Source organism: Erithacus rubecula (genome assembly GCF_903797595.1).
Source record: "Erithacus rubecula genome assembly, chromosome: 13".
Taxonomy (NCBI): Eukaryota; Metazoa; Chordata; class Aves; order Passeriformes; family Muscicapidae; genus Erithacus; species Erithacus rubecula.
Window position 1 is genome coordinate 5,174,652 of NC_136665.1, and position 17,064 is coordinate 5,191,715.

Below are 17,064 nucleotides of genomic sequence, written 5' to 3' on the forward strand. Positions count from 1 at the left end.
TGGTCTGTCAGACATCCCAGTCAGCTCCATGTTCTCCCAGCTCTTTTCCATTCGTGTGCTCCACTTTCCTCCCGAGTTTTCCTTGGGTTCTTTTTCAGACCTTCAGCCCCATCCCAGCAGCATCAGCAGGGTCCCAGGTGTCCCACACTCACACAGTGTGTGGGAGTGGGGGCCATGCTCACCTGGAGATGCTGTCAGAAGTGCAGATCTGCACTGCCAGCCATGGAATGCATCCCAGGGCAACATCACTATCACCATCACCATCATCATCACCATCATCATTGCAGCCTGTCAGTCTGCTGGGGCTGCCAGAGCTATTTGTGCCTTTAAGGGACACTCCAGTGCTGCAGAGATCCATCCCCGCGTTTATGTGCGCTTGGCAGGATTATATAAATTGCCTTTAAAAGTTGACTTCTTTATAAGCCATTTTCTGCTTCATAAAATGTTTATTACTGTTGTTTCTCTCCCAGACTTCTTCCTCACTGCATTTTCCATCACTATACTGGGAAACTCCCCTCTTCCTCTGCCTGCTGCCCCTCTGCCTCCCACCTCTCCCCACCTTTTGATGTTGAAAAGGGCCCTTTGAAGGGTCAGAGCCCTTTTTCCTTGGAAAAAAAAAATATCCAATAGCTGTGGATATAGGAGCTGCTGGGGACAGGGTTTAACCACTGGGTGGTTTTGGGATGTGGTGACATTTGTGGAGGTGGCAGGGGGATCACAAGAGCTGGACAGCCCCATGCTGCTGCCTCCATCTGTAACCCCTGCCTGCAAGCACATGAGGAATAACAAAGCCCAGATAATTTCAAGCTCCATTAGGAACGAAACTCCAGGGAAAAGGGGATTGCTGTTTGCCAAATGGGGATGGACAGGAGCAATAATAGAGACTGTGCTCCTGACTGCCCGGGAAAGGTGCAGGATGACGTGGGGGGGGACATGGCAGCATGGCTGGGACCATACAGCCCTGGGTGCAGGGTGCAGGGTGCAGGATCCTGCCCCATGCTCTGCTCCTCCCAGCACTGCTGGGTGTGTCTGTGGGGAGCAGTGGCTGTGTGTGGCTCCAGCAGCTGCTCCCGTGGGCTGGGCACGGCCACGCAGGCAGGGCTTTGTGTTCAAAGCAGCATCAGAAGGGCGAACAGCAGCTCCTTATCCTCCTTTCATTTTCCTCCTCCTTTAATTACAGATCCTACTTATCGGCTGAGAACAGAAAGATTGTCACCATAACCTTGCACTTGCCCTTGTAGAAGGTTTACCTAAAAAGTTAGAAAATAAAATCAAATACTCTAATTTGCAGTCATCTTGCCATTTCAAACCCAGTTTTCATTACAGCACAGAAAGTGCATTGAAGCTGTGTTTATAACCCCCTTTTAGATAACAAATCACATTTTCTTTTGGCTGGCGAGTGTGTAGAATTGATATTTTTTTTTTCAGTTTAATGGGTTTGTGTGTTCAGGAATGATCTCCATCAGCTGAGAGTCTTTATTGTGTTTGATATAATGTCAGCTTTCATTACGCTCGGAGAATTACTGTGCTATAGCACCAGCCTTGCTCCTGTAGCACCGGTCTGGCCAAAAAGCAGAACAAGAAAATCATTCACAAAACCCTGTGTTGGTTCTGTTCCCTCTTAAAAAACCAAGGATGGGGCTTGAGGGAGTTTTCCCAACCCCCCACTCTGCAAGACAACTGGGCCACCCATGGTGTCTCCATAACTGTGATAATTTGGTGTAGGGGTTGCTGGCTTTCCTCTCAGTGCTGGTTTCCCATCCCATCCCATCCCATCCCAGGAAGGGCAAGGGGTCTCCAACAGCCTCTCTGTGTGCTGGCATCCCTGTAGCACCTGGGTGCAGTGGAGGGGAGCCTCAAAGGAGCAGGAGGGACAGGAGATGCCATGTAAAGAAGAATAACTGGCGAGGTGTGATCAGATAAAACATCTTCTCAGGGAGATGAAAAAACTGTTGACAGGTCACTTAAATATTTCCCCAGCTCTGTCAGAGAGGCAGAGGGAGGAAATTGCTTTTTAAAAAAAAAAAGATGCCAAGGCAGATTATGATGACTGTTTCCACCTGTCCTGGGTAATGCGTACGGCCCCTGATGGTGGATGGGATGCAGGGAATTCACAGTGCTGCAGGAGAAGTATGGTTCCCATCAGAGCCCTTCTTGGTCTGTCCAACAGCTTGTGGTGGCTGGGGCTACCCATGAATACTGTCCTCTTCTGGGGACTAGGAAAGGATTCATCATGTGCATATGGATAAGAATAGTTCTAGCAGTGGAAATACAGGTTCAGCCCCTACCAGCCACAGCCAGGCGTGGCTGTGATTGCAGGGAGGAATTTCTCCCAGGAATTCATCCAGTCCCTTTGGAGCCTGTTCCTGGCTGTGGCCCTCACACCAGCCCGTGGCAGGTGTAGCAGGAACACTTTCTTTGCTCTGTTGTTCCCCTGCCAAGAGGCTGCTATGCCCATGGCATGGCTCAGACACCTCAGGCTAAGCACTCAGCTGGCTGAGACCTCCAGCCCCAGCTGCCAGCCAGGAGCAATGGACCAGCACAAACCAATCCACAGGGACAGCCATGGGGCAGCCCCATCCCACTCCTCGTGACTCAGGAGGGCTTGGCAGGGTGATGGGTAATGCTGTGGTGGGAATGTGCTGTGTCCCTGCTCATTCTCTGCTCCTCTGGCCATAGTACAGGTGTGAGGCTGCAGGAGCTCTGTGACACACTGCAGGATGTCTTCAGTACAAAAGGTGCAACTATAAGCAAAAGCTGTTGCTATTTCTATGTGCTTAACAGTTCAGGGACATGAAGAAGTACCAAAATACTCACTGTCCTCTGTGCTGATGGCAGAGGAAAGGTGGGGAGCAGAGCCCCCAGTGCTGCACGGGCACACCAACTCCTGCTTGCTCCCCCCACCCACTGAATTGCCCATGGCTTTGACCAGGCACAGCTCTGGGCACCTGGCTTGTCCCCACATTGGTAAGCTGTGAGCTGGGATGCTGGTCCTGCCACCAGCTCCATCCAGTGGCTGGAAAACAGGCAGGTGACAGCTCAGGATCCATCTTTTCTTCCCCACCACCCTCCGAGTTCTTCCTAACTGCCTGAAGGCAAACTGCTGCAGGATTTAGCTCTTCCAGAGCCAATTAAATCTTGAAAGAGATTTGCTGACCACAGGGGTCACCTGTGCTGCTCGGAGAAATGAAACCCACAGCCGGAGGCTGGGAGGGACCCAAATCAATGCACTGCAGCAGGATCCGCCTGCAAAACTGCCCCGGGGAGCTGCAGCCTCCCCAGGGCGTGTGATTAGCAGGGTGACACTTAAAAACGTGAGCGATCCTGTGGAGTACTACAGATCCTACAGGTGCTCAGGAGAAGGATTAGCCCGATTAGGTGATTTTACAGGAAAGCTCTATAGGGGAGAGCGGTAGCAGTCCTGCATTGTCCCTGCCAGCTGTGTGCTGCAGCCGGATGGATGGAGCAGGGAGCTGATGTGCCACCAACAGCCCCTTGGAGGCTTTTTTAGGGTGGTGGCAGCTGTGTGTGTGATATGGTTTGACTGCCACCTCGTTAGGTTGCTGATTTGGAGGCTTGGGCCAGCACCCCTCCATGCAGACATCTCCGGGCTGCAGCGAGATAACAGAGCACTGACCTTTTCAGCTTTTTTGTTGTTGTTGTTGAAGTAATTGTTTTAGGCAAAAAAAAATCTGTTTGAATGATTGTAGAGGACTGTGTCAGGGGTTGTGGCTAGGAGTGCCCCTCACCACCCCTCTGAGACACCCGTGTGCTTGTCCTTGTCCTGGGCTTTGTCTCATACCTGTTCTGCTGGTGTGTGGCAGGGGACCACTGGTGCCAGAGTAGGGTCCTCCCTTGTGCCGCTGGCAAGACTTCAGCTTGCAGCTCTCCAGAATTTTTATCAGCTTTTTGCTTGGTGTTTTGGTGTGAAAACAGTGAAGGTGTGGAGCACATTGCTACCAAGGAGGGGCTCAAGGGGTTGAGGAAGGAGCCAGGGTCCCTGGGGAGACTCTGGCATGCAGCAGCCCCAGGATCACCTCCAGGAGGTCCCACCTGGGTCAAGCCTTGGCAAGGGGCTGCCCAGTGGCACTGAACCACAAGGGTTTAGTACAGGTGCGGTGGTTCCTTTGCTGGAGAAGCCAGGGCAGTGGCTTCAGGGACAGCTGCAGATCAGTCTGAGATTGCACTGAACTCCCAGAGTGTTGCACTGAGGGTTTAGGAGCTGAAATAACCCCACCAACAACCCAGCCATGCAGTGGCATTGTGCAGGTGGCACTTGGCAGTTCAGGTGCAAGAAAATGGGCAGTGGTTAACACATCATGGAGCAGCAGCTCCTCCTTGCCAGCCTCCCCTGCAGTGGGAGCCAGTGTGTGCTTCCTGCAGGCTCGGTTGCAAGAGACAGGAGCAATATTTTGCCTCAAAATCCCTTGATATCTTCACCCTCTTGTTTTCTTTATTGGTATTTATTCTGAAAGGCTCTAGAAATGCCAGTGCTATTTACACAGACCTGGTGCTGACTTTAACATGGACCAGAGGAGGAGGAGGAGAGGATTATGCGAAGAAGGCAAATGTGCTTTAAAAAAAAATATTAGGGACCAGAAATTGTAGGACCCCTTGTTGCCTCTTGGAACACCCATGGCATCTTTTAAGAACATCTCTGAGGGTTCTATCCCTCCTTCCTGGAATAGACACAGGGTTGCAAGTGGCAAGAACACAGGCGCCCTGTGAAAAACCCCGAGCATCAGCAGGGCTGTGGCAAGGATTGTGGAGCCTGGCATCAGGACACATCTCAGGGCCGTGCTGGTGCTGTGTCCCACACGTGCTGTCTCGCATGTGGAAACCTCAGCTACAGCCTGAGTGCGGCTGAGATCTCACCCAGCTGCTCCTGGGGCTGTCAGGGCTTGAAAGAGTGCATGGCAAGGGCTCTGCGATCCCTAAGGGAATCGGTGGCCGGGACGTCCTTACAGGAACTCTGCTCGCTGTGGCGTGCGAGAGCAGGATCAGGGCACCGCTCTCCTGCCCGAGCATCATCACCCCGTGCCCTCTCCGCTGCGCGCGGGAGGGGAACCGAGCTTTTCGGGGGAGCCGACGGTAAATAAAATGAACAACAAAGCCCCTTCTGGATGGCCGTTGTTAGTCACACTCGCTCCTGATTAAAGATCATTAAACATGAAATTAGCTCGTTTGTGTTACGGGTCTCCGGGGGCTCCGTTAATTAGGAAGTGCAGATGGCCGCGGACCGGGGAGCGGCGGTGCCGGCGAGGGGCAGGGGCGAGCGGGGGGCCGGGAGGAGAGCGGCGCGGCAACGGCACACGAACAGAATCTTCTTTTTTTTTTCCCCCTTTCTTGTTGTTGTAAACCCCACAGCATTTCACAACAAATCACAGATAATTAATAAGTGTGTTCCCTTAATGACTGGGCTTTTTAATAGCAGAAATTGGAAGATGCTGCGTCAATTTTTTTTTTTTTTTTTTCACTTTCCCCTCCCAGTGCTGTCTTATCGCAATCATTATGAGTCGCAGAGCTCGTAGAAGCGGCCGCCCCTCTGCTCAGGAAGATGCTGGCATTGCTCTTTACAATCCCCATACCCTGCACATCTTGCCAGGGTTTCCTGCTGTTGATGTCCCCAGGATCAGCTTCAGAGGCTTTCCTACCTCTTGGGAAGCCGGGAGAAGCTACTGTAAACCACTCTGGGCAGGAATTATGTGGCTAAAAGGGTAATCCCGGTGAGGTTCAGGGACTGCCCGCGCTCACTGGGGCCAGGCTGGTGGGATCGTTGGTGTCCCTTTTTCCAGCCCCTGTCCATGACCAGGCTGGGATGGATGTCACGATGCCACCGTGCCTGGCACAGGCAGGACAGGGATGCAGAACCACTGAGTTTTGGCCGTGTTTCTGCTGGGGGTGCAGATCGCTTTCCTCGTTAGATAATAGCGGGATAATCAGCTCTGCCCGTGCCGGGAAGGCTGGTTGGCTGCTGATGGTGATTGACTGGCAGACGTGTCAGCACCACCACGGCTGCCACTGTGCCGGCATCACATCGGTCCCGGCACGCTGGGAAGAGTCTCCGAGTGCCCTTTAATTACCCTTTCTACTGGTACACAGAACGCTGTTGTGACAGCATCACTGCTCTCCCAATTGCCTCTTTAGGAATTTTATCAGCTGTCGCGCGTCTTGACACTCTGGGAAGAGGAATCCGAGCAGACCTTTCTGCTTAAATAGGCTCTAAATACCCCAAATTAACGACGTGCATTTCTCTGTGGAAGCAAGGACACTTTTCTCCCTGTTTCTGCAGTGCAGAGAGGGGGCCTGGGTGCCTGCCACGCTGCCTATGTCGGCTCTTCTGTGGCTCCTGATGTTTGCAGCAGAACCAAAGCGCCCTGGCTGTGGGGACATGGCACAGCTTGCACCTGGTGACAGTGCAGAGGCTGTGGTCACACCGGTGTCACTGTCACAGGGCTGCAGCAGTCATGAGTGGAGGGAAGCATGGCAGGCCATGGCCTGTCCTTGGAGGTGGATGTGGAGGATGTGAGGCTCTGAACATGCCCCAGGGTCAGCGTGGCTGGGAAGGGTTCAGTCCCCAGCATGAGGGAGGTGCAGAGGGGACAGGGCAGGGGGAGGCACTCCTTTCCCATCCCTGTCCTTGACTGGCACTAACAGCTCCCCCCTTTCTCTGCAGGAGGAAGACATCGAGTACTACGACTCCAAGGCCGACACTGAATATGTAAGTGCTGTCTCTGTGGCATCTCTGGCACAGCCACCACCCTGCCTGGGGCTGAGCCCCTCGCCAGTCTGTCCCAGCACTGTACCAGGGTCACGGCACAGCATTTGTCACGGCCAGTGGAACCAGGTTCTGCAGTGGGCAGCAAGTGCCCCGTGTGCAGCCGTGTCCCCCCAGCTGAGCCATGGTGACATCTGTCCATGTCACCGGGGCTGGCAGCAGGCAGGTGGGCAGGTCACTCTGCAGCCTGCAAAAGTTTCTAAAATTAAAGCTGGCATCTGAAATTCAAATGAAGAGCAAACCTTTAATTAGAGACTGAATCTAATTCTCTGCCCTACTCCGAGCACAGCCATCCTGTGATTTCTGGCAATCAGTGCTCTAACTGCAGGCCCGTCAGCTCTGATCTCCCGGTGCTCCCGAGAGAGCCCGCATTTACCGGCTCCTCCCGCGGGACAGCGACCGTGACTGCACCCCGGTGCTGTGCCACGGAAGGGGAGCGCCACCGGCCGTGCTTGCTGCCCTGGGGACTCTGCTCTGCCCTGGGGCACCCCGCCCTGAATTTGGGGCACCCCGCTGTGCATTGGGGCACCCCGTTCTGAATTTGGGACACCCCGCTGTGCATTGGGGCACCCCACTCTGCCCTGGGCACCCCGGTGTGCATTGGACATCCCACTGTGCATTGGGGCACCCCACTCTGCCCTGGGCACCCCACTGTGCATTGGGGCACCCCGCTGTGCATTGGGGCACCCCACTCTGCCCTGGGCACCCCACTCTGCATTGGAACACCCCTTTCTACCCTGGGCACCCTTTCTGCCCTAGGACATTCTTTGCTGCCAGGTTAGCCACTCCCACATTGTGCCGTGGGTTCCTTTCTCAATAGCTGCTTGTCGGGTAAGTGATGTTCTTGGTGTGGAGCTGCTGAGCAGAGTCCTTGGAGCTGCTCAGGTGTCCCAAGCACAGCAGGGTGCAGCCCTGGGGACAGTCCCAGCCAATGCTGGTGCACCAGGACTGCTCCTTGTCCCCAGACAGACCTGGCAGCAGATGTGCCGTGGAGACACAGTACCACAGCAGGAGAGAAGGGGGTGTTGGCAGCAAACCACACAGCCTCATACAAAAATAACACTCAGGTGGCTCCCAGAGCATTCAGGAGGCCCTGTGCAGAAGGGAAGGGAAGGTGGGGTCCCACCAATTTGGGTGATATGTCCTGCACTGACCTCTGTCTCTCCTCTCAACCTGCCTGGGAGTCTATGCCCCAGAGCAGAGCCAGGGACAGCCTGGAGTGGAGAATGGATGCCTTGAAAGCAGAATTACTGACTGCCAGTGCCATTGTCCCCAGGTGGTGACAGTAAGAGGGCTCCTTGGCAGGGGAAGCAGCCACTGGGAGTCTGGGAGATGGGATGGAGAGGTCAGGCAGATGCTGTGTCTGAAGTGGAGGACACTTGCTCTCCTGAGCAGGTCTGTCTGCCCACAGTCCTACTCATCTACAGCTGAGGATGCAGAGAATATCTCCTGTCCCTCCCCAGCCTGGGGGGAGCTACCAAAAGAGGGAGGAGAGGATCCTGCCATGGCTGCTCTGGAGAGGATGGAGCTAATGGGCTTAAAATACATTAAAGAGGATTTTGGATAGAAGTGAAGGAAAACTGGCTGATGGTTGAGGCAGGAGGAGACAGCCTGGGGAGCAGAGCAACTCCCAGCACAGGGGATGAGGAGCAGGACTAATGCATCCATCAGGCTGGGCTGGGCTTTTGCCATCACTGCTGCAGGGCAGGGGGCAGAAGCTGGATGTATGTCCCCATGTCCACTGTTCTCTGGGTGTCACACCCCACCATTCTGGTCACATTAGGCAGGATTAGGAAACTGGAGGCATCTCAACCTCAGAGCTGTGCCCATGGAGTCCTCCCAGCACAGGGGGCACTGGGGAAAGGCTGTGCATGTGGCATGGCACAGTGTCCCTGGGGACTGCAGGGCTCAGCTCCCTGATCCCTGGTTCTCGCCCAAAGGAGCTGACATGTCAAGGGGGAACAGCCCTGCAAATCCATCAGCAGCCACATCAGCTTTAGCCCTGCCCTGGGGAGATACCAGGCAAAATTGCAAAACTGGGGGTGTCCTATTGTTGATGTATGTGGGTTTGGCAGGGAGGGCACATCCCTACCTCTGCTATTGCTTTCTTACCAGCGAAATCTCAGCAAACTTAATTCCAACAAAAATAATGGAGGGAAAAAAGAAGATGCTGCCCAAGTAAGAAAGGAGAGAGATGATACCAGAAGATCTGAATGGAACATAATAGTGCTCTTTCTATCCTTTCTTTATTTAGCTTCAATTTTTCTATTTAAATGGAGCAGGATGTAGCTGAGCCAGAGTTGGTGCTGATGGACAATGGCTGCTCCCCATAACTGGGGCTTATTCACGAGCCTTAAGTCAACTTTAACTGCAGTGAGAAGGAAATTAGCTTCCTATTAATTTTGCCTGCACTTCACCTCCACTATCCCCCCCAAACAGACTTTGGATTTCCAAATGGTTCTTAACAAATAGGAACATCAGAAAATTTTCCCAGGGGTCCCCAAGGTTGTCAGAATGTTTGCAGATGCAAAGTTTTCACCTTTCCCCACTAGCAAGGGCCCTGGGGTTTATGTGGGGAGAAGTGTTGAAATCAGCAGACGTTCTCAGTTGGGCGTCACAGGCAGAACAACATAGAAACAAAGTAATTTTCCATCTTTTGTGTTGTGTTCGTGGCAGGGGATAATGCTTGTCAAAGCTGAGCCTGGGACATGCTGTACTCAGGTGGAAAACAGCACAGCTGTGTGAAGGTATCCTGGCCTCAGGATCAGCCCTCCAGCACCCACCCACCCACCCACCTGAGGTCCTGATGAGGCTGAGACTGAGGCTGACGGTGGGAGGGTCCATGCCAGCCTCAGCCCCTCTAGGCAGGGGAGATGGGGCTGCCCTCTCACTGCTCACCCCTCTCACTGCTCACCCCTCTCAGTAGATGCAGCAAGGAGGAGGAGGAGGGGTGGAAAAAAAGCCCCTAAATGTCAGCAGCAGCAGATGAAGGGTGTTGGAAAATTTAATCTTCCAACTTTCTCAACTAATGTGACATTTGGATTTCCTCACGATAAGCTATCAGCCCCAGAAGTTTCTTTCTTTTGCCTTTTTTCCTTTTTTTTTTTTTTTTTTCTATTTTTTTAACTTCTCTCCTCTGGCTGGTAATTTAAAAATAAATGGTCTAGAAAGATCTCTAAACAGTACCTTTGGCAAAGATTAAAAAAAGCGAAAGGGGATAGGGGAGCAGGCTGGCAGGAGTGGCTGATTGTTATTTATAACCTGGGCTGCTGTAAAAGCAGGAATGTGGCTGGAGAACACACCATCTCCCTCCTTGGCATTAAATTACTGCATTTCAGGAAAAACTGATGTATTTAAGGAGAAAGACCCTTCTGCACAGGCCTGGGGTTTCTCAGCCATGTGTTGGGGGCTGGCATTTATATCCATTATTAGCAGAGTCACAGCGTGTTGATATGAATATTTCACTGGCCTTTCCAGCCTCAGCACGGATGGGTGCCCCAGGGAGACTGGAAGGGCTGTGCTGGGATCCTGGTGTGTGGGGCAGGCAGGGATGCTGCAGGATGCTGTGGCTGGATCAGCCCGTTTGTCGCGGGGGTTTGTCACTGAAGCAGCCGTCATTAGCTGTGATGGCTGGTTCCCATGGAGATGAGCAGCAAACGGGGGTTTGCATCTGCAGGAGCTGCTGCACCAGGTCACATCCCCGGCCCCATCCCCAGCTCCAAACCCTGGGCACCACCACGGCCTGGGTGCCCAGGGGCAGGCTGGCCCCCTCAGCCAGTATCAGGATGGGATGGAAGGCAGGCACTTGCCCGGGGCATGGCAGCCTCCAGTAAAGCTGTTGGGTGGTGCTGCTGGTGCTCACTGGGTGTTGGGGCATCTCTGGGTTTTGTCCACCCTCTCTGTCATTTTGGGAGACTGAAGAGAAAATGTGACTGACAGCCCAGCTGCAAAAGCAGTGGAGATGGCAAAAGCTCTCAGGGTGTGATGACTTCTTGCTGAAGCAGTAAATACGTATCATATTGATATATTGCCATGGAGTCGATTTCTAATGGTGTGTAGCAAATAATACATTCAAACTGTGGAATCTATTTGTGTTACGTTGTACATACTGTAACAGATAAATAGATGTTTCCAAGTTCTTTTGAAATGTAATGATGAGGAATGCTGCTAGATCTGGCTGGGGGCCTGCCGAGATGCTCACAGTTAAACCAATGTAAATTCAGAACTTGAATCATCTGCTTTGCTCTCATTTCAATTTAATGCAGAATTTCTTCCCTCGGCTTTCCCAAGGTGTCTCCTTGTGTCCCAGATGCTCCCCTCGCTGCCTGGGCTGGTGACAGCTTCACCTGCCTTCATATGGCTGGAAATTACCCCCTTTCAGGGGCCAAATTCAGCCTGGCTTAAACAGAAATGACCTGGTTGAGGCTGGGGGGTTTATGGATAAAGGGCAAAGTAGCTTGGATAACATCAGCTCTCTCTGCAGGTCTGTTTGCCATATAGGTGTCAGTGATGCATGAAGTGCCCCACACATAGATAGCTGTATATTTGTCCCCAAGATCTATACATGTGCCTCTCCACAGCTCCATGACTGAGAGCAGCCAGACAGTGCCAAACCTGGCAGCATACAAATTAGCCCCTCAGAAGTGGGTGAGATCACAGAATAATGATAAACAGAGGAGCAGTAATTATATACAGTAGTTCCAGGTCCAATGAAGTGGGGAATAGCCATGCCAGCGTGGGGGAAAGAGGGAGGGTTGGATTTTCCAGCTGATAGTGGTGACAGGGGCAGTGGATGGGTTGTAGCAAGGTGCCCTGACCTGAGATGGGGAGAGATGGGGAGCTGTCACCAGGCATTTGCTGGGCTGAGGGAAAAAAAGGGTTTAGTGTCAAAGCAGAGTTTTCGGTGCTGCAGATGCCCTTAGGCCACGGCTTTATCCCAAAGCCTGTTTTCAGCAGGCACCTCTGTATCGCTGCTGCTGCTCAGAGAGGTTTGCAGGGATGAACACTGTGTGTGCTTTCCCCCAGAGAGCTGAGCCCCCCATGGACAGCAGGCTTGGGGCCAGGTCCACTCTGCAGGTAGCCCATGGCACAGAGTGCCAGCTCTGCTGCAGCATCACAACTTTGGGGGGCTCCAGCTGTTGGATTTTTGCCTTTTCTCCAGATTTACATTAAACTGAGAGCATAATCTGGATTTTGATCTCAGAGATGTGGCTCCAAGGGGTTGGGAACAGTCCCTGCCTGCCTCCTGCTTGGCTACTGCAGCTGTAATTAAGTTCAGCATCTCTCTGGGCAGCTGGAGCCCCCGCACCGGGGTTGGCTGGGCAGTGTGTTTACACTCACAGGCCATCCTGGAATTAAACCCAAACCTTGCATATCAATCCTGTTACTCTCCCGAGCTGTGGCGAATGGTTTGGCCACCCCTCTCAATGTCATGGGAATGTCACCACCTCAGTGGCCGGCTGGAGGTGTTGCAGGGGAGATGACATTTCTCCATGTCATCTGTGAAGGGGAAATGGGGAGGGGGCCAGGGTGGGTGTTAAACCAGCTTCATAGTTTGCTTCCCAAACACATAGTTTTCCTTTGAATATATGGTTTTTCCTGTGAGCAATTCAGGTCTTTGTTCCCTGGGATTTGGCGAGGGGAGCCAAAGATGTGAGATGCTCACAGTGGGCCACTGAGGACAGCAGGATGGGACCATCCCCTACCCCTTGTGTCCCTGGTGTCGTGGTACTTTGCTGTGGACAGTGCGGGGCATCCCTTCAGTGTGGGCATGGCACTGTTGTCTGTCCCTGCCTGTGGATGGCACAGGCAGCTCTGTGTCCCTGCCCCTCTTCAGCAGGGATGTAGCTCCAGGAGCACAAAGAGCACATGCTGCAGCATCCTCCTCTCCCTCCTTCCTACCCTGAGCATCTCCCAGCTGTCTGCAAACAGCCTTCCCCAGCTGTGGGGATTGTGGCAGGGATGGGCAGCTCAGAGCCAGCACCTTCTCCTGGGTTTCTTTGCTCCTGGTGGGGTGGGAGAGGCAATTTCTCCCGCTGTGTAGTGAGTCCACCCCCATTCTCGCTCTTCCCCACGTGGCCCCATGCTTCAGCTCCCACTCTGTCCCGTCTGCAGCCACCCAGCTGTTCTGCCTGCACCAGCTCAGCCCTGCCTGCCTTTCCAGGGGGATTTTAACCTCAGTGCCATGCTGGCAGCAGGGCTGGCAATGGAGGGGGGGCTGGGAAGGTGAGGGAGTGTGTTCCAGCACCAGCAGTGGGGAATTCGCTGTCTCTCCACCATAATTAAATATTGTTTGCATTGCTTATTGACAGAGCGCTAAGCTGCACTCCATTTTAATTTGCTCTTTGATAGTTGCCTTTTGCTGCTAATTGATTTTCAAGGCCTTTTTTTGATTTTTTTTTTTTTCTATGTCTGATTTAATACCTGCTGTGCTACCAAAGCTGGAGTAACCAGTACTTGCCTTTGTGCCCACACACTCCTGGAAGGCCAAATCCACATGAGATCCAGCAGGGCTGGTCTCCCCCATGAAACGTGGTGATGGGCCTCAAGTGGAGGTATTCCCAGTGTCCATCCAGGGTTGGAGCTCTGGGTGACCCCATGTGCTCTGCTCCTTCCCCAGGACGATCCTGATGGAGAAGAGATTGAGAGGGAGAAATCCAACTCCTTGAAGCTGGAGTTCACTGATGATGACAACTTCAAGACCAAGGTTAACTATTCATATGCTGCCGTGCAGATCCCCACGGACATCTACAAAGGCTGTGAGTGCCCCTCCTCACCCTCTCCAATTCATGCTGCCAGGCTGGGCATCCACCTCTCATACCTGGAGCACTGCAGCCCCAGGGACCATCACCTCTGGGTGCCCCAACTGGGTCTTGGTACCAGGGCAGGCTGGCTCCCTGACAGGCAGGTAGTGAGACAGAGTCAGTATCAGGATCAATGTGTCCCTCCCCAGGGACTCTCAAGAGCTCAGCACAGGCAAAAGAGGCAGATCGGGGATTAGGAGTTATTAGGGAAGGGATGGGGAGCAAAGGAGAGTGGTGATTATGGCACAGGGTAAAGCTCAGCTGTGCCCACACAGCTCTGATCCTCCTGCAGAAGAGGAGAAGGCTAAAAGCAGGCACCAGAGACGTTCAGAGGGATGGAGCAGCTCTGTGCAGGAGCAGCTACAGAGGCAGCACCGACGTGCGTGTAGAAGGGAGTGACATGGCTGGGCGTGGCAGAGGGTGAAGAAGGAATGCTGCATGTCTTCAGCCTACTTGGGGCTGAGGTCATGACAAGGGAGGAAAAGCAGCTGCAGTCCCGCAGGAAGGCAGACAAGGCTGAGTGCAGCACAGCGTGGTGCCACCCCGGAGCTTCTACCCCAGGACATGGGTGGGATCGGCCCTGCGGCCGTGCCACAGGCTGCTGGGGACGGGGCTGGGCTGCTGGGCCAGCCCTGAGCGGGCAGGGTGGATGAACGGTACAGGATGTGCCACACCAGCTTCTGTCCCCACCGAGCTGTGACGGTCCCTGAGCTGCCAGAGCTCTCCGGTACCTGGCCCTGCTGCAGTGGCACATGGTGACAGTCGGTCTCCATTTCCCTCTAGTGGCTGCTCGGCTCTGAGCTGGGACCGCTCCCAGCTGCAGGGCATCATCCTCCAGCACCCTGCACCCTGCAGCCAGCCCCACGCTGCTGCCACGGGCGGGCCCAGCTGCCGCACACCGCCCGGGCACCACTGTCACCACACCTGTTTCGATGGCACTTGCTGAGGTCTCCTGGGTCGTTCTGGGCGGTGGTGGTGCTGTGGAGCCCAGCTCCCGGTCCTGTCTCAGCAGGTGCTCCCGGTGCACGGCTCGTTCCTGGCACGGCTGTGCGCGGAGCCGCATCGGTGCCCTGCTTCCACCGCCGAGGCAGCCGAGGATTAGGAGTTTGCAATTAGTGTTATTACCCAGCTAGAGCAGGGCAGGCAGCTAATGGAGCACATCACTCGAGCCGGGTGGGCTGCGCAGGGTGAAATAAATATTCGTTCTTCCTCAGCCCTGCTGGCCACGGCTGGAGCCCCACCGCAGCCACATCCATCACCACACTCAGCCCTGAGACCAGAGCAGGCTGGAGATGAACGCGCTCCAGGGACTCACAGCTGCACAGGGAGGGATGCTGGAGATGGGATGTAGCAGAGGGGGACAGTGCAGGCACTGTCAGTGTCCCTACCCAGACAGGCACAGAGTGTGGGCACAGTCATCAGGCCATGTCCCGCCACACCAGGGTGCCCCAGAAATCCAGGCTGCAGGGAAGGGTCTGCAGTGCTGCTGCACCAAGAGTGGTTTGGGGTGCAGGCAGGGGCCTCCCGGCCGTGCCAGGGTGTCATGATCCGCTCAACTCGAGCGGGAGTCGTGATGGTTCATTCGACCCCAGGGTGCAAAAGACAAAAAGCAAGAGATTCAAGTTTTATTCAGCAGAAAGCAGTAATGCAGTTTATTGCGTGTCAACAATTCAGAAGAGACAGAGAGAGAAAGAGAGGGGTAAAGGAAACGAAGTAAAAGGGGAGAGAGAGAGAGAAAGGATGGGATATAGCTACCAACAGAAGGGACGGGTCCTTGAGTCATCCGACAATGGACGCAACTTCAATCCTTTGGGAGAAAGAGATCTCAGAGTTTCTTTATAAAGTCACTTTTTATAGTCCTTGTCCAAAGCGAGTGGCCTCTGGCCAGAAGGTGGGGAGATGTATGGACTGTTGTGTGCAGAGATCATTGCTCCGTGAAGCAGGTGCAGGAACAGGGCGCTATAAGCAGCGCCCTGCTCGAGAGCAGCACCGTGGCAGCACCAGGCACAGCTACAGACAGTCCTTGGCCAGCATCCACCTCAGCAGGCCAGAACTCAGGTCAGAGTGAGCGGTGGGGCCTTGGGGTGTCAGTGTGTGATGATGGTCGTGAGGCAGATCAGAGAAATCCGGACCGGCCCTTACACCGGGCCAGCAGGGAGCTGGCGAGACCCCGGAGCGGCGGGCGGGACCGTGTCCCGCGGGAGCGGCGGAGAGGCGCTAATCGCTGCCTGCCACGCTGATTACAGCCTGCGGCGACGCCCGCCGCCGTCACCCCTCGCTGCACACACAAATTACATCCTATATGTGTTTTATTTACTGTGCCGTTTTTAATTAAATGTGCAATCGCTCGCGGGCGGGGCGGGACTGGGCTTACTCTGATGGGGACAGAGACGAGATGGGGACAGGGATGGGGATGTCACCAGTTCTGGCCTCGACTGAGAGGGACAGGAGCCATCCCAGCCATGGACACAGCTTCATCACTCTGCCCGTGGTGGGAGTGTAGTGTATTTGTTCACAGGAATGACATGGGGGCTACATTAATGCGCAGGGAAGGTGTAGGGGCTGCATTCGTGCTCAGAGATAACTTAAGGGCTGTGTTTGGGCACAGGGATGATATGAGTTGCATTCAGTACAAGCAGCTGGTGTGGCTGATGGGCCCCAAGGGTCTGGGTGTGTAGGTGTGCCAGGGATATCATGGATGTGTGAGGGCCCAGCCTGGTGCCCAGCTGAGGCTGGCAGCATTGCCCAGGGCTGCTCCAGGCAGGCAGCAGCCTGGCAGCCAGCTCATAGCCACTTCTCCTGGGGAAAACCACATCCTGTGTCAGAGCCAAACAAGAAATCATCCTAAGTGCCCAGATAACAGCGCTGTGTGTGGGCACAGCGCTGAGGAATGGCTAGGGAGATACGGATAGAGTAAATCATGGCTTGAAGGCATGGCTGCTTGAGGGAAGGACAATCCTTCAGCAGTCATGCTGGGAGAGAGGGATCCAGGATTCACACTACCCACATCATCCCAGTGCCTTGGGACAACAGTGAAGGCTTTGAACGGGTGATAACAGTGTTTTCAGAAGGGACAAGTGTGGGAGGAAGACTTAGGAGAGCTAAATATACTCCTCAAATGCACACTGGCTCCCTTGCAGCACCACATTGGGTTGTTTTACCAATGACAGAGATGGGGTGCTCCTGAGAGTTCTTGCACCCCAAAAATGCATTGAGGGTCCCCCAGGAGGGATCAGTGCCTGGTCTCAGGGTGCTGCTGGCTCCTTGCTCCTGCAGTGGCACCCACCACTGGCTCCTCCATGCTGCAGTCCTGGGGCAACCCAGCACCAGTAGTCAAGGTGGGATTCCCCTCCCACAACATTTGGTGTCCCCCTGCGAGCACAGAGAGGTGCCATCCCAGCTCCCTGCCAGCTGGCCAGCCCCATTCCTGCCACACCACACTGGTCCCCCCGTGCTCTGCCAGCCCCCCTTGATTAATCACAG

The 17,064-nt window shown here is 54.2% G+C and overlaps 1 protein-coding gene across 2 annotated transcripts in view; it reads left to right on the forward strand.

Annotated features, from left to right (window-relative positions):
• CACNA2D2 (calcium voltage-gated channel auxiliary subunit alpha2delta 2) overlaps positions 1-17,064 on the forward strand; it is a 208,119-nt gene that overhangs the window by 169,029 nt on the left and 22,026 nt on the right. For both annotated transcript variants that reach the window (XM_079317260.1, XM_079317261.1), the window contains exons 5-6: positions 6,677-6,721; positions 13,398-13,536. In XM_079317260.1, the coding sequence (XP_079173386.1) occupies positions 6,677-6,721; positions 13,398-13,536 (184 nt within the window). The remainder of the gene's footprint in view (positions 1-6,676; positions 6,722-13,397; positions 13,537-17,064) is intronic.